Raw genomic sequence first — 22,009 nt, forward strand, 5'->3', positions numbered from 1 at the left:
AAGAAGCCGGAGTGATTATTCATTGTTGTTCTGACCTTTTAGATGCACACAAACAAACGATTTGCTTTAATTATCTTAAGAAGCTGTGTGAATCGAAGCCAAAAGGTGTTGGCAGAAGTTTGTACGTGACAGAGAAATTGAATACAAGTGTTTGGTATCTGTCAGGTAGGAGGATGTGGGGCATTAAATGACCTATTTACTCAGAGATTTGACACATATCTGAGCTTCACTACATATATAGATATAGATATGTGCGTGTTCATTCATGAGGGCACACAGACATTCTCACCAAGACGCTCATGCATGAACGCTCACACACATGAATTCACACAAGCAATTACACAGCCAAAGTGGTCAGTGAGTTAACATGCCACCCTTTTAACATGCTGTCAGTGAATGGGTCCCTTTCTTTCTGACTGGATGATATAATGGCTTTACACACCCTGAATTACAGACACACCCTGCTGCTATTACAACCAAGCGAAAGGAAAAGAGAGACAGCGAGAGAGAGAGAGGGAGGGAGGGAGATAGTGAGGTCAGAAGTGTCCATATTTGGTAATTCATGCCTGCGTTTTAATCCTACATTTCTTTCTGTGCCTCCTTATGTTTGTTTTGTGTCTTTTTTTGTTCAATTTTTTCAATGGGATGAGAGCTTTTTGTTACTTTGCAAACTGCTTGTGAATCAAATTTGACTATTTAATTGTTTTTCCTATGTAAAAAAAAGTCCTTCTCTCTTGTATTCCCCCCCTTTCTCAGCCCCTCTCACCTCTTGGCATCTGGTCCTACTCAAGTAACAGGCGACCTCTGACCTCTGAGCTACAATTTCGGATATTTCCCATCCATCCCAGAGCGGCGGCCGTAAGAGATTTATTGATTTTTCCAGGCAGGCATGCGGAATGGTCAATGTTTTGCTCTCCATACATGTGATGCCCAGCTGCTAAACCTATAGGAAAACACACGGAGACACATTCCTCTCATAATGACACATAGTGAACGTAAATCACACATTGTCCTGAAAATGAGATATTCCTCAGTTCGTCACTGGATGCCAGTCGTGCCTAAAACCCTGCTGTAATATAAGGAGACTTCTGAGGGTAGGTAGGCATAACAGTTGCCTTTGTGCGGTGTGCTGAATGTGTAGTTCATGTGTATCTAAACTGCAATGTTTGGTCTTCTCGAAAACTTGTTAACCCCGAACGTCAGCACAGCATCATCTGTTTCATATTTTTGTCTTTGAAGAAGGGAAGGCGAAACAGAAAGAGGTCAAGCTTTTTCTCGAACAACCTTTCACTTTATTTCTGTAAATCAAAAGTTCCCAGTGTTTTTTTTAAATCCACAAAAAAGTATCTGTTCATTAACACCATGTCTATCAATGTTTGGGTTGATTTAGTCAAATTTGTACTTTTATTAATGACAGAAACTAGACGTTTCAACAATTTACCCATCTTTTTATGGATTAAATTACCATTTTATTCAGTACTTTTGGCAGTCTATTTAAACTGTGTCTCAGTTGCTTTTAGCTAAGTGGACTTCTTCATGATGTTTTAGCCAAAATTCAGTTATTTATTTGTTGCTATTCGATTTATTTATTGTTTAAAACTCACAACCTGCTGTTTTTCTGTTGTTATCTATTAACTTTGCACTATTTCAAACTTTTATCCAATGGCTCAGGTAGAAGCTAATTAACTCATCTGTTATCTGTTAGTTAGCTGTCTCCTTTTTCACTATTTAATCATTACTTTTAGTTAACTGTCATTATTTATTCATTATCTTAGCTGACACGTAACTTTTTATTTCTTGTTTACTCTTAGCTTTGAGCTATTTCAAACATTCATCCAGTGCTTCTGCTAACAGCTCTTTTTAAACTGTTTATCCCTGCATTACTTTTAGCTTTTGACCTCTTTGCTTGCTAACTTGTTTTCATGCAATCTCAATCATAACATGTAGCATTCAGGTGTTAAAGCTGATCCATTTTGTGGATATTTACATTTTAATCAAGCTTTAAACTTTCTATATATCTACTACTTCACAGTTTTTCCCCATATCCCTGGCAGCTGCAGAGGTACCAGTATCCCTCGGTGGTACTGCCCTATTTAATCTTTCAGCCTCGGTTTGTGATGCGGATCAAAGTCGTAGATTTTTCATTAGTGCTTCACAGTGAGAAAGTGAAAAATATTTATTTTCCACTGCTAATGTCTCCCCGCTGGTCGTGGCATGTGCGTTGGCTCCGTGCCTTCAGTTTCCCTCGGCAAACTGGCTCAGATCAACCAATCTGAATCCCAGAGGAGCATTTAAAGTAAACAGGTTCGTATTGTACTGTTCCAGTCTTGTGTGCAGTGGCACCGCAGAGCTTTCATCTCCACATCTATCATTTCACTCGTCCCGTTTTTGGTTCAGTTTCCTCATAGCATCTTACCACGCCTAACTTTCCCCCCCACCACTCTGCTCCTTTTATACCTCCTTGTCCACGTCCATCTATTCAAGTGCTTTCCTGATATCTGCTCCTTTATGTTTGGTTTCACCTGCTTAAACGTCGTTATCTCTGTCTATCGCTCTTTCTTCTTCACTGCTTTCCTGAAGGGGCATGTTAGGCAAAGAAAAACAAATGTCAAGAGTGATTTACAGGCTGAACAAGTGCATCCCTCCCTGACATTAATTAGATCATCACCTGCAGCGGTCCCCATGTAGTAGTTACATGTTTGATCATGAATGTGGGCTCACCTGTTTCAGCTCTAAAATTAAATAACATAACTGTCATATCTATCTGTCTCGTGTCTTGTTAGCTCTCTTTGTCTTATCAAAGCAAAAAACTGATGCAAAATTCAAAAACAAGAGCTGTAGCTGAAAATGTTGAAAGGTGCAAATAGAGATTTAAATGAAAGAATCTACAAACAACCTAAGGCCAGCAAAAGGCCAGGATAAATTGCTTATACTGAATATTTTAATTCCCTTGGTGGAAACAGGGCCCAGTAGGGTGAAATTAGTTATTTCTATTAGGTACACAATCACCCTAAACCCAAAAAACATTTTCTTTTTTAATAAATCATTAAAATGACCATGTTTATCAGAGCCTAATCCTGTAAAAACAGAGTATTTCCACATTTTAAAATTTCAGATAGTTCTCATCTAGAAATCTCACCAAATCTAAGCTTAAAAACTGAGATTTTAACAAAATGATCTGATTCCACGTCACATTTAAAAATTTGCCAAAAATTAAGCATTTGCACAAGATATTGTAGAGAAAAGTGAGAGGCCATGAGACAAAATTTCAGTATTTTTTTGAGTGATCTGCAGGCTGTGTTTATCCACAGAAGAAAGGGAACAAGTATGGAAAGAAATAAGAAAGACTGAGAGGAAAATATAACTTGCTTAATCAATAATACAATACAGCATGTCTCAGGAGCAGTATACAGCGGAGATAGTTATTAGTAATTTGTTGAAAGTTACATTCAGCATGGCAAAATATCTTGAAATCATGGAAGAAATTAAACTTTTGCATATCTTTATTTGTGATTTATGGCATTCAACAGTCATACCGCACATAGTTCTGTGCTTTTGACAAGGTTGTGCTGTCTCCATAGAGGTGCAGGAGTTTGTATAGCAGTGAAAAATGAGCTTGCAGTGAATAGATAGATATGTGACAGGAGCAAAAAAACCAAACAGAAACTGCTTTTTGGGTTCAGAGGGCCCTCAGTGTCCTTAGGTCAGATACTAAATCACCATCATATCCACTGACTCTGCTCTGCTGCTGACCTCTGACCTTTAGAGACCAGAAAAGTTGTCTATGTAAGTGTTAGATTGTCAATGTAACACTTATGAGTATGCCAGCTTTGCTCAGGCAGACAGGCAGGTGTACGGTTTCAACAAGATTAAACCACAGGGAGGGTTTTTTGTTGCACTCTACAAAAATACTCCTTTGTCTGTGGAGTGAAAGTCTCTGACATAACATAAACACATTAGGGATATGAGTAGCAGTATAGGATAGCCCAGACAAGTCTGCGTGCGTGGGATCTGCCTGATATCTGGCAGCTTTACAGCACAATTAGTATCAAACAGCTGGAGCCACATCTCTGCTACTTGTTTCCAAAGCAGACATGAAACTAGACCCTGCTAACACACAAAGGTAGTCCCTGAGTGATGCAGTCCATCCTAACAGTGGCTGGTACTTATATGGTCATAAAAATCCTTAGCATGCACATACCTCTCTCATTAAACACTGCTTTATCGGTATCCCCTTTGCTCCCTCCTCTCAGCCCTTTCAAGTTCAGTTTTTCTTCTCCGCCCGGTTGAGCCCGCCTCTCGCTGCACCCGATTGGTCCAAAGTGTGCGGCTTACCAAAAGCGCAGCTCCTATTGGCCGGAGGGGCGGATACATGACAGCCGGGACCCGCCTCATCCTGGACCGCGCCCCGGCTCCCCGTACCGGGTGAAATTACGCGAACCAGTGAGCAGCCAGTGGAAGAGGGGAGGGCAGAAGGAAGAGAGAGAGAAAAAAAAGATAGAAAGACTGAAGCAGAGAAAGAGAGGGGAGGAAGCAAGCGCTGTAGTTTAGCCTCTGCGAAGCTGCTGTTCGACGGGAAGAGAAGTTTGACTCAACGGCGACGCTGACTGAGCCACCCCCGTTGTTGTTAGCCACCCTCTGAAAGGCATCCTGCACCCGAAAAGCAGGTAAATACGTGAACTTGAACCCCGTGGTGTCGCCACGCTTTCTTTCAGGGTTGTTTTATAACTCATTCAGCCCGGCAGCGACTAGCAGCAAGTGCATTGAACCAGGAAGCAACGGTTGCGGTTGCTAGTTGCAACTTCAGCAGCCCCGCGCGCTGGGTGGAGTGTCGCGGAGCGGAGCGGGGTGGCAACCTCCTCCACTTTGATTTACCACAGGGGTTTTATTCAACTTTACGCCACTTTAACTCTTAAAATAACGGCTAAACTTTAATTACATATGAATGTGAGTACTGTGCGAGCTGTAGTTCGTCAAATAACAGCTCCAGCTTTTCGGCAGCTGCGGGGAGCTAAAACGCTGTAACGGTAGAGAGGCAGGAAGTGATTCGCTTGAATGAGTTGCAGGAAAAGGCCGGGCAAAGAGTTGAAGCCGTGAGAGGAGAGGAGAGAGGGGACCGGACTGCGTGAAAACACCGGCTCCATAACCGGACGTGTGATTAGTAGTTTGCGGTTTAACTTTTCGCTGTGTACGTGTGTGTGGAAGCGGGAGACAGACCAGACGATGTGTGTGGCCGGTAACATGTCTGGCCGGGCGTATGACGTCACTGCCTCACCGGTGGACTTAGGAAAAAAAAAAAGAACCCGGAGATTTACTGAACCGTGTCATCTGCATGTCTGTGCTCTCTTTCTTTTACATCCCTGCTGCCAGCATGCCAGGGCCCTTGGGGAGGCTTTCGATGCCCCTCTGGCAAAATGAGGAATTTGACTTGTGATTTTTTAGCTCACAAGTCCATGTGCAGCTGGGCAGGATGGTGGAACAAAGTAATGGGTGGAACCAAATCATATGAGCTGGACTAGTCTAGAAATGTCATTGTAAATTGATTTATTTAAAAGATAGTTTAGTTATAGCTCATATCTGTATAGTTTTTAATTGACTGCCCATGGGAGGCTTTCAATGCCCTCTGGAAAAATGAGGAATTTGACAGATTTTTAGCTTACAAGTACATGTGCATCTTAATGGAACAAAGTAATGGGTAGAACCAAATCATATGAGCTGGACTAGGGAAGAAATGTCATTGTAAGTTGATTTATTTAAAAGATAGTGTAGTTATAAACTCACATCTTTATAGTTTTTAATTGGCTGCCCATGGGAGGCGTCCAATGCCCTCTGGCAAAATGACGAATTAGACTCAGATAGATAGATAGATAGATAGATAGATAGATAGATAATTTATTAATCCCGAGGGAAATTCAAGGTGATTTTTAGCTCACAAGTACATGTTCATCTTGATGGAACAAAGTACTGGGTGGAACCAAATCATATGAGCTGGACTAGTGTAGAAATTCCATTTTACGTAGATTTTTTTTTAAGATAATGTATTTATCAACTCATCTTTCTATAGTTTTTATTTTACTAGGAGTGTATGGAAATGCATTGTCTTCCTAGATTTGATATCTGTCATTTTTTTCCAGTTAACAGTACATAGATTTTAAATTTTTCTCCTTTCTCTATGTGTAGTCCCCACTTTTCTTCCTTCATCTTACGCCCTTCTTTATTTTTTCCTTCTTGTCAGTGTTTACTGATATGCAACGTCAAATTCCTCGTCTATGAAAACCTATTTGGCAACAAAACCGTTTCTGATCCTCTGTGGTCTTGAGCAACATCCCACCCACAGCAATATCTCACTGCTTAGTCACAAGTGGTCACAAGTAATAGCCCATTATCACTGACAGGGTTAAATGTGAAAAAGGTCTCTTTTAATGAAACATATGTACAACATAGATGATCAAAGGCATCTTGGTGATGTTTTGCAGTGTCATTCTAAATTTTGACATCAAGATCATCATTTTTACTGTAAATATACATCGGTTCCAGGTATCTGCTTAATTTTAATCGGTATCAGCTCTTAAAAAAGACATATTGATCCACTCCTAATATGGTATCTGAGAGTTTGACACTTTTAAGAGCTTGCATTCCTCATAAAGTCATCTTGAATGTGAATGCCTCATATGAAGGAGGTGTTTCTAAGTAGAGATTTTCCAGGCCTCGGCGAGTGCAGTACAAAAAGGAAGATACAAAATTTGAGTTTTGCTTTCCTCAAACACTCTGAAAACTCTGAAGTTTATCTGTATAGAGGAGAGGTTGTTCTATCAATGAACCAGACTTTGTCTAGGATGCTTTGATTAGTTTGAACGTCAAGGGAGACACATTAAGTAAGAGAATGGGCATCTCCACCAGGAAATTTTCAGTATCAAACAGTGATTTTCTGTTTTTTGCTGAATTTTTATGCACAAATATGTTCCTTTTATGCACCATTTTAAAGTGGGAATGTTGGTTATGTAAAAGAAAAGACAATTCATGGGTTAATTCCAAATATAATGGCTCTTAAGCATTGTGTACTCCTTTTAAAATTTTTATTCTCTTGTCAATGAAGTTTTATCATTGAGTTTTATCCCTGCTGAGACAACACACGTATAGGCATGATTTACTCTTTTGTGCCTCTTTAACCTCTTAATCTCCTCACTTTAATAGCTCATATGTGTATCAGCAAGATTTCTCATGTCCAAAACTTGTCTAACATGCTAAAGACAAAAGATCTGCCCCTGTTGGAGGCATTGTTACCTTCATAAGTAAACATCATAGTGGGTTTTTTTTCCAAAATAAAAGACCTTTACTTGTTTCTTGTTTTTATTAGGGGGAGCAAAAGCACGTGTTCTAAATATTGAGGGGGATGTCTCCCTTGTGTCCCTTCTGAAATTAATGCACATGTCTGCAGTACACAGCAATGCCAACTGAAAATGACCAGGTTTGCCATCTAATTACAGTGTGGTCCACTGTGATGAGCATTAGCCTGGCAATGCAAGTTTTCCATGGCTTAAGAGAATTTATTGGATTAATATTAAGCCAGCTAAAGTACATTTTATTTATGTAACCCATGGCACAGATCACACATTTGCCTCAGAGGGCTTCATGAACTGTAAAATATAAGATGCCCTGTAATCTTGGAGCCCTGCAACCTATGAAGGACATATTGAGTTTTCTAAGTTAAAGGCTTCAGGCAAAGTGTGTATGTTTGAAGTGAAAAATGTGACTCGGCAGACGCTTCAGACATTGCCCAGTTATAGAATTGTCCTCTGATTGTAGGAGTTTTCAAAAAACTTGGTTCATTTTGCTTAAAGCATAACAGCAACATATTTCATAGAATCTGGATTTTCTCCAACCTGTGAAACGTCACATTCTCATCAAACCTAGTCATGGCGTGTCATGCTGCATATACGTAAGTGTTGTGTCTTGTCAGTCCAGCTTGTGTTTGCTCTGTTAGATGGCACATCATTGTGTTTGCATTCTGGTAAGCAAACATACTCTGGTATGCCTGCACTCCGTTGAGCCTCAGTGTTTGACCCAAAAACAAAAAAAAGAATGAACTCGGTGTCAAGTCAGACTGGGATTCGTTGCACTTCTAAGTCTGGCACTTCTCCACCTAAACCTGCTTCTCATTGTACAAAGTGAGAGTGGCGTTACACAGAATGGGCGTGGCACCTTTTTACTGTAAAATTTAGTAATCAGAACCATACATTTCAAATTGGCTATTTTCTGCCAAGAAACTATTAAACCACAGTGTGATCTTACTGCATTAGTAATGTTTTGATACTCAGACACAGAAATGATCCAGCATGCCATGCTGAATTTGTAATTACAGTAGCTGAAACATGTTAACTTGTGTGTTGTCCAATGTATTGTGTGTATACCCTCTTTGAAATCCATCTCTCAGGAGGATACATCTGTCTTTAGTAGAGCAGAGTAGTCCTTTTCTGTGTAGCTTGAAAAAGATATATCTGTAAATAGTCTTTAAAGGTCACATTGGGTGACATGTTGTATCGTGTTGTTGCATTAGTCATTTTGCTGAATTAAATCCTGACAATGTGTTGTGCAATAGCTTTTCTGGAGGCCAGTTCTTCTCACTTGTTGCTAGTTTCAGTGCTGTTATGGAGCCCCCTGCAGAGATCGTTACATTCCATCATTCGTGTGTCAGCAATGTCCACACTCGAGGCCCCTGGGAGAGTTATGAACTGTAGGCTAGACGAAATTAAATGCAGACATCTCAAAATGTGAACATTGGTGCTGGTGTGGGGAGGCCGTTCAATCTTCTCAGAATGATACAGTCTGAGGGAACATGCCTGTGGATGTTTAGATTTCATTGAGGGCTTGTTGTCCCGGCTGAGGCAGATTACTTGCAGGCCCTTTTGCTTTTGTTGCAAATGAGAGTGTGCTGTGTAGAGGACAGTGTGACACTGTTTGGCACGTTGCAACACACAATTGTCTTCTGTTTTGAAGTCTCTGTGTTCTTTTAACAAATGTCAGGTATTTGTAATCTTTTTGTATCTGTGTGACCTCACTGCATTCACTGGTCCAATAATCTCTTGAACTCAGATTGTCTGGCTAAGACAAGAGATGTAATTGATAATGTGGTAAAAAAAAAAAAGTTCAGAGCTAAACTTAGGAGTCTTATTTTGTTAAAGACAGAAAAATAATCACAGGTTCCAGCTGTTTCAATGTGAGTATGTGCTGGTTTCCGTAGTCTTTTATGATTAGGCTGACCACCTTTAGGTTTTGGAGCTTTGGTCTGACAGAACAGGCTGTTTGAAAAAGCTGGGTTTTGTGGCATTGTGAGAGAATATTTTTTAACATCATTGACATGAGAAAAGAAAGAAAGCTATTGTAAGTTGCAACCATAGCCTCGGCAATAAATAGTATGTCAAGATTTTTGAAGAACTAACAAGGAGACTGACCATTAAACTAGGCCACTTTCCTTTTCTGAGTACACGCTCATGACTTTCCTTGTAAACCTTGATTCTAACAAAAGTTTTTGTCAATGATTTATAGGGCAGTACGGTCAAATGTCATGTGTAGGCTAGTCTCCCAGTCAGCTGAGATTCATTCATGCAAACAACATTCCTGCCTGAGCGGAGATTGCTAAGTTTCTTCATTAGCCACGGGAGAGCTGATCAGGTCGTTTCTCAGTATGTAGTTATTGTGTTACTCATAGTCAACGCTAGAGAAAATTCATTTGTAAATTCAAGAACAGACATAATGCTTGTTTCAGTGTTCAGATAGTATAAAACACAACACACATAAACCTGCATTCTTACTGTTCCTTGTGTTGTTCTGTATATCATTAATGATGGTCTTTAATTTAAGTCATTCAAACGGTTGCTTTTTCCTGAATGTCTCATCTATTTTAGTTCTGCCCAAACATATTTCTTCTGGTTGACATGAACAGCATAATTAAGTTGGCCCAGCCGGAGTGGTTGTACTGACTGGACTCAAGAATACATTTGCAGTAGCATCTGCTTTGGGATTCTTTCTTCTTTGCCCAGCTCTTTGTTTCTTACATTTCCATGTAGTCTAAGTCTTCCGATCAGACCTTTTTCAGCAACTTCTGTTCCCAGTCTGTGTTCTGCTTCATTTTCCTGCCCCTGCCTCTTTTCCTCTGTTTGTGTATTTTGTCAACACCCCATCCTTTCCTCCATCCTCCCCCTCATAGCACGTACCTGTAACCATTCAATAGAGCCAAACAATACCAGGAAGTGACTGCACTCTGTCTTAGACTACATAAAGAAAGGACTTATAGAGATTTCTGATCTCGAAAGATGAACTTTGAGTCTTATGATTGCTTATGGCATGATAGTACTGCTTTCCGTTTTGGGCCAATAATTATGAGGCAATTCTCTGTTAGAGATTACTGACTTACAGGCTTCTCTGGAGTGTCAGATGAAGGATCCAACTTTATGTCAAGATTAAGAGAAAGGCAGCAACTGGCTATCCACCTTCCTAAAATAATTATCTTGTAGAAAGGAGTTGACAGTCTAAATGCAGTACATTTTTCCTATTAGTGTAAATACAAGCTATTCAATGTAATTAAATGCCATATATTTATACAGAAACTGGGAAATAACATGTATTCCCAGAACAGAAAAGACATCCGATCAGTAGTGGTAAAGCACAGTTGCATTTCTGTACAAGACATAAAATAGACTTTGTCCGTGGTTGGGTGTGTGTGAGCTGCACACCTGGTGTGTGACTGGGCAGAAATGTGGAAGATTGCGAAACGCCACAGACACTTTCAGGTCACTTTTTGAGTGAACTTTGAAACCTGCTATGTAATTCGTCTGGTTTCCAACGCCTTTATCAATTCCATTGTTAATCCAAATTGTACTGCATACCAGATGTCCAGGTTGTCAGACTGACATGTGGTTATTTGAAGTCTGCGAGCACATTGTTTGATGAGATGATTATTAAAACGTGGCAGCTTTGTATTGTCTGTGTAACTCAAAGGGAGTGGCCCAGGTAGAGATAACAAGCGATAAGTGGAAAGAACCACGTTAGTCTACAAAGGTGATGCGGTGGAGGTTGTCTAGTGGCAGAATGAATAGCAGGGAAATATACGATGAATCTTGTGAGAACATAGGAGGAGAAGTGAAGCAGTAGTAACAGATTTTCTTCTTTTGGCCTGTCAGAAAGTCAAGACTTAGCTGTACCAGTTCAGCATTCCTCTTAAGAAAAATTACTGCTGACAAACAGAAATGTGTATCTTAACTCCCCTCTGCATTCTTTCACTCTGTTAAAAGCCTTACATAACCCTCTGCCTATTATCGCATGGTCAATACTGTTTGAGTGTTTTAGGAAAAGGGCAAACTGGTGCTGTGCAGGATCTGCTTTGTTTTGTCAAATAACCAGTCGGCTGTGGATTTAGTGGTGCAACAAGATGGCAGTTTGAATGTTGCACATGGAATTTGTTGTATGGCCGTGAAAATGATGTGGTTGCCAGACCAACGCCCTATTTCAAATTATCTATCCTCTTTGTTGTTTATCCATTTATACTGCTGATGGATGAGGAGGGAAAACAGTGTTTAAAAGTGCAATGTACAATTGTCTGAGGATAAATATAGCATAGATATAGCTAGTGCTGGGCAATATGGAAAAAAATCATATATCACGATATGGATTATTTTATATCATGATAACGATATATATGACGATATACCACAACAAAGTATGTTTTCAGTTCTCTGAAAAGTTTGACAAAAATTTCATTGCTTACTTTTCTCCATGAAACTTCAACCTGTTGCTAGGGCTGTACCCGAATATCTGAATATTCGGTCCCCATGGTGGTATGTGGATATTAATTTTGAGATCCGAATATTCGCCCCCTCCTACCTCCACCCCCACCCCCCGTGGGGTGTTACGAACCGAGCCGACAATTTGGCTCTTTCCTCCGTTAGCTCACCGCCTCTGGCCTCACGGACCGAACCGAATATGCGCGTCCATCGCTCAGCACTCATGTGTTAAGTAACGTAAAGCATGTCGCAAACCCGCGTGAGAATTAAAGAACGTAAAGCAGCGTCATGTCGCAAAAACCACAAGACGGAGTTTCTTTGCGAAAAATCTCTTTTTTATTCTTCTTTATTTTCACGTATATAAACTTAGAGTATGCATAGTGACAAGAAAACACTAATACAATCGTCGCAGGCTATTTAATGATAAATTTGCTGTAATAATTGATAAAATTAGGTTAGAAACGATAGAAGAGAAATGGCACGATAGACACTTTTCTATCATTCTCACGATATGTATCGTCATATCGCCCAGCACTAGATATAGCAGCAAACAGCTATTAGCTATGCAAATATATAGTAGAATAATGGAGTCCTTTTATTAGTCCTTTTATTTTTAAAACATATTTGCCTAATTTATGTGCACTTGTTTAATATCAGCTCAGTGTGAGAGTCTCTAATGCTTGTTTTCCTTCACTCGGGTCTCTGTTTCCACAAACAGACATTAGCAGAGCGACAGAAGGCAGGGCAAGTGAAGATAATGTTACTCGAACTGTCAACAACTTGTTACGACCATTTATTGCATTTTACAATACAAGCGTGGGCTCATAATTATAGCTGGATTATTATTTGTTGACACAACCTTTGTGGCTGTAAATTAGATGTGAAGGGAGTGGAGAGATGTGGCCGGTACACCTGCATGTTTTTGACCAGAGACCACCATGTTTTGGTAATGTGCTGAGGGCTTAGTATGACCTAGTATGGGCCTCTAGTTGTAAGTGGTAGATGGCAGTGGCCTGCTACCAGTGCAGTGAAATTAGATCCTGGTTGGGGCAGGAATGTGAAAAGTAATGTGGAAAGTGATGTAGATCTGTCAAGCAGTGTGGTTATTTTCCAGTAGGCTTAATTTACTTCTCAGTCCTCAGAACCGTTCAGCATGTGCTCAGGAAAATGCCACCTTTCCTCCTCCTTGACAGACTCGCATACACCAAGTTCCACAAATGGCAAAATAGTTTTCTCAGTTTGTCATTTCCTTTCCTCCCCTCTGTTCCTCCGGCCCCACCCTCCCACTTTTAGAGGAGGAGGGTGAATGGAGAGAAAGAAAGTCGACCTGTGAGCCCATAAGGAATTTTGACTGACTTAGTACCTAACAATCCATGTATTATTAGTTTCTATTCATTTCAAGTCAAGAAATCAAAATTAGAAGATGAAAAAACTGTTTATTTAGTTTTTCTTTTATGAATCTATGGCTTGTTTTCATACGTTTGATTTATTTTCTCAAGCCTAAAAGGAAATTAGATGTGGATAATTAATCTGTCCATTTGTGTTGCATTTGATGATATATTGACTTCAGCATTAAATCATAAATGGGCAAGACAAACATTCTGTGTTGGATTCATAAATTAATAACATAAATCTTTCTTTTCATTGTCAGTTGAAGTAGGAATGATGCACTCATTCCTTACAGCCCCAGTCTGACACCCAGTGTCTTCCATGCAGTCGCAGTCAGTAGATCATCAGACTGTGAGGGGAATGAAAGTGGCAATGCCAAGACACAGGAGGGAATGATGCACTAGAAATAGACTGGAGTATTTGTTGGAATAGGTAAGATAAATGGTTGAAGTCAAACAGCCAAGGGTGCAGAAACAACATCCACAGCCTGAGGAAGACGGCTGAGGACGAGCAGCTCTGGCTCATTGTACACTGGTGGGATGTTCTGATGGGATGCAGTTGGTGGGAGTACAGCGTTATTGACTTTGGCCGTTGTTCTATTAATAATCCTGCCAATGGGCCAGTGAACACAGGACAGCTGGTTTATGGGTTCCCTTCAGCTGGAGCTGGGGAATTTGACTGTACATGGTCAAGCTGTGGTGGAGGTTGTCACGACCGCTGGTTTTTACAGTAACTCGGGGAGAATCAGTGAGGTGGAAAGGAATGAAAGGGAGTCCGCCTGATGGATGGATGGCCTCCATTTCATAAAGACTAAGGTTGACCTGCTTTTTAAAGGGGACAAATAGGACTAAGGAGGACTCTCTGGAGCTCTTCCCTTTTCCTTTCGTCTCCTCGTTCCTCCTCCACATCTTCCTCAAAGTCCTGGCTCCTGCATTACTTCCTCTGTTTGTGACCACATTCTGGTTTCTGTGATCCAGTTTTAAAAACTGGCCCTCAGTCCTCTTCCTTGTGTTATTGGTTTTATGGTTCCTCTTCCTCTTTCAAGTCCACAACCCCTTTGAAATTTAGAATATAATCCTTTAATGGCATCTCAGTAAGGCTCTGTAAAATTCAAAGACTTTTGCCAAGGGTTAGTTTCAGGATGACCTATTGCCGTGTTTTCAGCTAATGAGTAATCCATGTTATGATTATCTAGACCAGCTTATCTCATTGTTAATGGGTTTCAACAGAATGGATGGTGTTTTCACAGCCGAGTGATACTCCAAAGTGACAGGAAATCAGGGAAATCTTGATTCTTACAGGATTATGGAAGTCTTGGCAGGGAGGCCACAAAAACCTGAACCTCAAGTGAGGGGTGGGGGTGAGAAGTGTGTTAAAGCACACTGTTTTATCTCAATGTCAAGTCAACATCCATGTCTTACTAAAACCGTGACGCTCCACAAGGAAAGGCCAAGATCTAAAATTGGCTGCTGGGAGTTCTTTGTCCCTCCTCTTCTCTCTACTTTCTATATAGAACAGCGCTTGTCGAACTAGAATAGCTGTTAGAGTAATTTTAGTCCTCATTCCACTCTCTGGAGAGGTAGTTTGAAGTGTGTCACGGAGTTATCTGTGTCAAGCATGTAAGTCGGACTGTAGCAGACATCAACAGACCAGACTTGTGTCTTATTTCACTGTAGTTTAACAGATTTTTGTCAGTTTGAGGTGTTAGTAAACTGAATATGTATGTTTTTCAGTCTGTTGATTGGACAAGAATTGAAGACATCACATGACTTGGGAGATTTTTCACAGTTTTCTGAGGTTTTATAGATTCAGCAAACAATAAATTAATAATTAAATTGTTAATTGTTAGCTTAGCTGCATAACTTTTATGAACAGTACATATCTGAACTGCAGTCTCCCATGAATTGTCTTTGCTTTACAGTTATTCATGTGAATGACCTAGCAATTAATACATGCTTAGGTCATGCAGGTATAGGTCTGTATAGGTTGGAAGTTTTTCAGATGCTTGTGTGATGGCTAACATATGTCCCCACACCTGTGAAACATAAGTTGAGACAGTACCAGAGCTTTGGCTGCGTTCAGCATGTTCTGTTTCACTTCTTGTTTTTTGTCAGCCAACAAAGCTACAGGGGTTATAATCAGTCGTGCTCATATGTGGCCCTGTCTGAAGCCAACTGTTTCAAATGTAGTTGAGCAAGTAATGGTCAAGTGAATTGTCAAGGAGCATGGAAACAATGGGACAATCTAATCAGTAATGCGTAGTGCTCACCAATGCGTAGTGATGCTGGTGTCTCCTGAGTGAAACATAGAAAGGAACACTTGATATGCTGATGTGTTGGGAATAAGGGGAGGGAAAAAACAGGAAAAAGTAGCAGAAAATAGGTCTGAGAAAGATGTAAGGGGGTGGGGGCATAGAGGATAGAAATTTGTGGAATGCCTTTGCTTGCTGTCTCTCCCTGATAAAGGGTCAGAATGGGAGGAATGCGACCCTGAAAAGACTGGATAAACAGAAAGGGAGGGGAGGGCTGTTAGGTTTCTGGACTGGAAGACGAGGGCAACTGAATGCAAAGGAGGAAGCTTGGAGCCAGCTGAGAGCCATAGCAGGACTAATTTGCCCCTCGTTCTGTTACTCGTAAAGCATGAGGTTGGAAGAGGAGGGATGAGTTTTTAGGCGGGGTGAGCAGTGATGGACGTCAGCTGTAGTGCAGCCTGACAGCTTGTTGATGGAGGATGGAGAGAGGCAGGGGTCATGAGAAGAATGGCTCTCCCTCTGCTAGCTTTTTAACAGATTAGGGTTAATGTACCGGAATTGGACACAGCCCTGTTAAGTGTCGCAACCTCGACTTCAGTCTCTTCAAAGTGTCTTAACAGTCTGATGTGTTTTCAGGACAGTTTCTGCTTTGGTGTTGGTATTTCGTACCGAGCATTACTCTTGTTGATGAAATTCTGCATTGTTTTTAATGAAAATGGGCTTTTGACACAGACATGTCAGCCGTGAAGTTACATTATACTTATTACGTATTGTTAAATGAAAATTATTAAAGTCTATAATTAGACTAGGAAAATGTGGGGCATTTAGGATCAGTGTTTCTCTGCACTCTCGCGTACAAGCATTGTTTTATAACATTGAGTATAAGAATTTGGCAGCAGAACCTTTTCCCACTGGGCCACATTGCAATGTGAAATTGCTCTCATGGTCATGAACCATTTCCAGCTAAAATAATAATTCAGATGTGATAAGTGTACAAGTTAAGACTGATCTCAGCTGTGATGCTCCTGGTATTTGCATATGAGCAACACAGCATATGTAGCAAATCTCTGCAACATTGGGAAAGGGTAACGATCCCTGTGCCGCTGGGAAAACGGTGTCAGGCTCCTGCTGAGTTGGAATGATAATTGAGACGGTAAAGTCTGGGGCACTAGTGTCAGTGAAAGCACACTATGTTCAGTTAATTGCCCAAAGTGTCAGTACACTTTCTGTTGTTGGGTGGCTTAGCGCAGACACGCTGTTTTTTTTCTTAATACTGGTTATACTTGTCTAGTCACTTTCTATATGGGTTACTGCAGCACTCCTTGTCAACAAGATGTTATGTATGAGCTTCCACAGGTGTATGAAAGCAATGGCTTGTTTCATGTTTATGCAGATACAAGATATTGTTTACACTGGATAGTGTGCTTATGTTTGACATGAAAGCTATGGCATTTATGTATAGCATTTATTTTTGGATTGTGAAAAAAAAAATCCATAAAAGGTTTCATGAAGTTCAAAAATTCCCCTCCCACGTCACTGTTCATGCAAGGCAGCAGTGACAGTATGATTCCCAGGAAACGCAATCTTCAGCTTAAAGCTAAAGGTCCAACAAGTCTCTGCATACTGTAGGCACTCTGATTTTGTGCTCAAAGTTTTGACTAGAAGTGGTGAGTCATATCTCTGCTGCTTTAGAATTCACTTACACTTCCAAGATGCATAGTGTGCCATCACAAATAATCACGCTTTTGCATGTGGAATAGTTTGGACTGTGCTGGTATTTATTTATTTAATGATGCGATCCTTAAGGTTTGTTTAAAAAGATCATTCACAGCAGAAGATTATCGAATCACTCACCCCTACAAATAGTTTCATTACGCAAATTGTATATTTAAAGCGCCCTGCGCCTTGACTATAACTCTTTGTGAGTTTGCTAACTAGTCCTAACTTGGTTTGCAACATAAATTGACCATCACTGTCCCTTTTTCTGCACCGAGTCTGGTCTGACTGCAAGAACTTTAACAAGTGGCCCTTTTCCAGCACGGAAACTTTTTAGAAATGGGGAAAATTTACCTGTATTGTTCCTCTGACATATTAGCCTATGATGAGCCAAGAATGTCTGAAGTACAGGTTGTGGTACTTGAGGTTGCTGACTGACCAAACACAAACCTCCACTGCTACTCATTGATTTTTATTAATGTTAATGTTATTAATGTCATCTTGTATCACAGCTAGTCTGAAAAACGGAAGCATAAAAAGAGGTCAACTATCAAGACAAGGTGCTACCAAGACAAACAATTTGAACTTCATTTATTTATTACTTTATTTTGTACTCACTCTGAAATCTCTGAAACCCTTAGCAGGTCACTTTTTCATGAAGTGGTTATGGTTAATTACAAGGAAGAAAATGACTGTGGTATTGCATAAAAAAATTGCATCTCAGACGAGCTTGCTTTTTTTTAAATTCTTTATCTTTGTAGTTCATCTGAATGATTACAAGCACAAACAAGGATGCATAAAAGGGACCTGTGTTTCCTGATTTAGTTACAGAGATTAGTTCCTGGTACTACCTGGTTGATAAGAGCTTATATTCATGAAGAGGTTTATACTGTCTCTCCTCCACCAGTCAACCCTTCTGAACAGACACAGTGACTAGCTAGCAGGAATGACAACAAACAGATGCTCCCTCAGTTGTGTGCGACAGTTCTGTGTATTGGAGCACTCGAACCACAAAGGTGGCGTCTCTGCTTAGAGACGAGCTTAAATCTCTCTGATCCTGGTTGCATGTTGCTCCTGTGTCTCCCTGAAGGTCTGGCAGATGAAAATTTGATTCAGTCTTCACAGCAGTCAGCCGTGGAGTATCACAGACTCTGGGTTGACATGGTTGTGTTTTATGTCGACCCAGCCTAACTTGAGAAGATTCTTTCTGTTGTGCATCCATTTAGTGGTGACCTTTGCATTCCTCAGAGATTAAATGTGAAGATGGAAGGATAGCAAAGGTCTGTTTCTGTTAAAAAAAAAAAAGTTTTTATTATGTAAGAGACCTTTTTTCCCTAGCAGATTTTTCTGACATGTAGCAGTGCACAAATACTATTTCATATTAATGTGATGATTTATAACCTTTGAGCTTGTGACTTCTCTTATGATATTCATAATTTTTCTGTGCTAACCACAAACACTTTATCTCTCTCTCTCTGAATCAGCTACCATGACAGACGCAGACAAGTTTCTGTACGTGGACCGTAATCTGGTCAACAACCCGCTGGCACAGGCTGACTGGGCCACCAAGAAGCTGGTATGGGTGCCGTCGGAGCGCCTTGGGTTCGAGGCCGGCTCTGTGAAGGAGGAGCGCGGCGACGAGTGTGTGGTGGAACTGGCAGACTCTGGGAAGAAGATCAAGGTGAACAAGGATGACATCCAGAAGATGAACCCACCCAAATTCAGCAAGGTCGAGGACATGGCCGAGCTCACCTGCCTGAATGAAGCATCCGTGCTGCACAACCTGAAGGAGAGATATTACTCTGGTCTCATATATGTGAGTATTGAGCAGTCTTTGACATAAAGTGCTCTAAACAAAGCAGCTTTTTACACATTCTACAGCATGTTTTCTGAAATGTAACGTGACAGTGATGCATTGGGGTTAATTTGAGGTTTCTGTTGCTGCGAAATCCCCACTGGCTTATAGAAAACAATCTGCCATGGCTAATCTCCAGCCTAGTCTATCTCTTCCTCCAACCTCCTAATTATCTCGTTAAGCCCCATTGTTTAACGCAACCCATTGTGTGCATATTGTCATTGCAAAGAAAGTGTGCAATGTGTTAACATTCTCATGATATGGTGTTCTTCTTCCTCTTTGTCTGTTCCCTCTAGCACTGTCTTAGTTTTCTTTCTCTGTGTGTTTGGAGATATCTTGTAAACAGGAAGCTGCAGGGAACAATGCCGTCCAGAGCATGAGAGATGTGAAAAACCAGTTAGAGAAGGAGGGGCTTCAGAGTCCAGTTTTTGCAAAGATGGACATGGAATGTAAATCGTGTCGTAACTGCTGTTACAGCTCCCATAATTAATGTTATTTACCGCCATTTTCTGGGCTGGGAGTGATTTGGTCTCTTTGACTCTGTGGTGTGACCCGGTCATATCAACACAGCCTGCTGTCCCCTCCCTCGCTGCCCCCAGAGATCCAGGCTACGGTCGGTTTGAGAGGCTCCAGGCTCTGTAGTCTTGAAATTGACCGTCTCTCAGGGGAGAGTGCGTGAACAACAGAGGGAGAGACGCCTGGTACAGAGATGTTGGGAGGGCAGCACAGGAATGCAGCACGTAGAAAAAAACCAGAAGTTATGTTAGGAAGGAGATATGAGTCCAGATACCCAACAGAAAAAGATTTTATGGCTACTATAGAAAGGAATTGAGGCGGGTTTTAATGTTATATTGGAAAAAAAAATTATTCTAACATGTAGATTTGAGATATGACTTGGCTAACCTGTTAAGTAGCTGTACTTTTACAATACCAAGGTCACTCATCAGTTTAAACTTGCAGCAGGGTGGGGTTGATATTACATAATAGAGGAGGGTAACAAATCAGAGTTCATGAGAAACTTTTAACATCGCGGTGATGGGGGATGGGAGGGCCTTAGTATTGAGTCCTTGCAGAGTGCAGCTTCTCTGTTTTACTGAGAGGCAGTTTTTTGGGGGAAGCCTTGTACTTGCATATGTGTGACCTATATCCTGGTGTATGATCTTTGTGATGCACTACACATTACAGGTCACATATTGTCTTTTTTTCAGCAAATTAATCGACTGCAGATACTGCAAAGATGGTTAATTTCACCATGACTCTGAATCCTGTTTTTGGGGCTAGTCTAAATGAGCTGCTTTCCAACAGCTGCTGCTCCCGCCCCCTTCTGGCTGTCAATCATACACAGTCTATGTTTAAGCTGGATAGCTATTGTGGCTAGTTAGATGTTACATAGTACCTGCGCTAAATTCTTACTGGCTTGTAAAGCTATGAGGCTAACTTTTTGTAGGGGACTTGAGGAATGGCAGAACTAAATGTCTTCACATCTTACTAGCTTTTATTTTGCACCTACAAGTTTATAACAACCACAAAAAGCAATAAAAAATGTTACCATATTGAATATCTAAATATAGATTTGCTAATTTCCTTTATTGCATTTCACATGTCCAGTCTCTTTTCTTTTCCCTCAGCTTGTTTTATTTATCCATGTTTACACCACAACGCTCATCCTCTACTGGTAAAGTGAAGATTTTTTCCTAATTTCCGTCTTCATCTGTTCTGCAGACGTACTCTGGTCTCTTCTGTGTCGTCATAAACCCCTACAAGAACCTGCCCATCTACTCAGAGGAGATTGTTGAAATGTACAAGGGCAAGAAGAGGCACGAAATGCCGCCTCATATCTACGCCATTACTGACACATCCTACAGAAGCATGATGCAGGGTAAGTCATCGTCCCCACTGTCTGAGTGCTGGTTGAGAGCCTTAGAAGGAAGCAATGAAGTGGAACTTCTCTGCTGCCATACATGATGTAATGTTTGCCTGAATTATTTTAGGATCCAAACTTGTAAAATATTTCATTTTCAAAGAATCTATTGTGTGCTGAGTGATACCACACAGAGCTGTAAACTTTAAGAGTCCTGAGAGAAAAGATTTTTTACATGGATTCTGTAATATTGGCAGGATATTTGTATCATTAACTTCTCTTAAAACTCAAATGCAGTGAGAGAGTGGTGTATATTGAGTTTGGAGTTTGAAATAGAAGACACGGGAGACCAGTGGCTGCAGACTGTTGGAGTTAGTGGAAGATATTCAGAATATTCCATATGATTTATTTGCCCCACTCGCCTCAGCAAACACCAGATGCTCTTAACTCAAGCTAAGGAATGTTATGTTTGATATATGAGGTGCGTCTCTTTACACCTACTTAGTTGCTCACTCTTTGGGAGGAAGGATATACAAGGAATGTGCTACAAATCTATTTGAATTTTGTTCAGCTCAATATTTTCTTTTGTTCTTGACACTGACACAACTTTAGCTTTGATGTTTTAGGCTACATGGTAGTTCACTGTGATTTTGTTGAGCAAATCTCCTGCGTAAACGTTGCTAATACATGTTTCCTGTGTTTGGCATGTTTATCAGGCTTCTTTTGCCACATTATGTAATATTTTAGTGTTTAGTGAAGCAACACTGAGTCCCTTCCTTGGTGTTTCCTGCAGAGCTATTGTGTTGTATTGTGTTTCTTTTGTCCACCTCTTGCATGTACTCTGTTGGCTTGGCATTAAAGCCCTTATATGTCTGTTTACCTGATGTGCAGAGAACTATCATCTGTCGTTCATACCACCTAAGCTACACCCCCCTGTCCCATCAGTCTTTGGCTCCAGCAAAATGTTCGGACCACATTTGGAGGCGATAGGGTAATTAGACAGTTAGTTGGAACCCTGGCAGCACGTCTTTAGAGCCACAGGAAACAGGATATTGATTTCCTGCCTGTGGTCCATGTACCTCCTGTTGTACAGACAAAAATGCTTTGCACTGTGGTGATATGCTCATTTAAAATGTGTAGCAGTGTTGTTCTGCAAA

The 22,009-nt window shown here is 40.7% G+C and overlaps 1 protein-coding gene across 2 annotated transcripts in view; it reads left to right on the plus strand.

Moving 5' to 3' along the window:
• Positions 1 to 4,458: 4,458 nt before the first annotated feature.
• The window catches only part of LOC111570689 (myosin-9), a 36,200-nt gene continuing 18,649 nt past the window's right edge, over positions 4,459 to 22,009 (plus strand). For both annotated transcript variants that reach the window (XM_023273586.3, XM_023273587.3), the window contains exons 1-3: positions 4,459 to 4,667; positions 18,621 to 18,952; positions 20,714 to 20,870. In XM_023273586.3, coding sequence (XP_023129354.1) covers positions 18,626 to 18,952; positions 20,714 to 20,870 — 484 coding nt within the window. In that variant the 5' untranslated portion in view covers positions 4,459 to 4,667; positions 18,621 to 18,625. The remainder of the gene's footprint in view (positions 4,668 to 18,620; positions 18,953 to 20,713; positions 20,871 to 22,009) is intronic.

This window comes from Amphiprion ocellaris, chromosome 19, assembly GCF_022539595.1.
Source record: "Amphiprion ocellaris isolate individual 3 ecotype Okinawa chromosome 19, ASM2253959v1, whole genome shotgun sequence".
Lineage (NCBI taxonomy): Eukaryota > Metazoa > Chordata > Actinopteri > Pomacentridae > Amphiprion > Amphiprion ocellaris.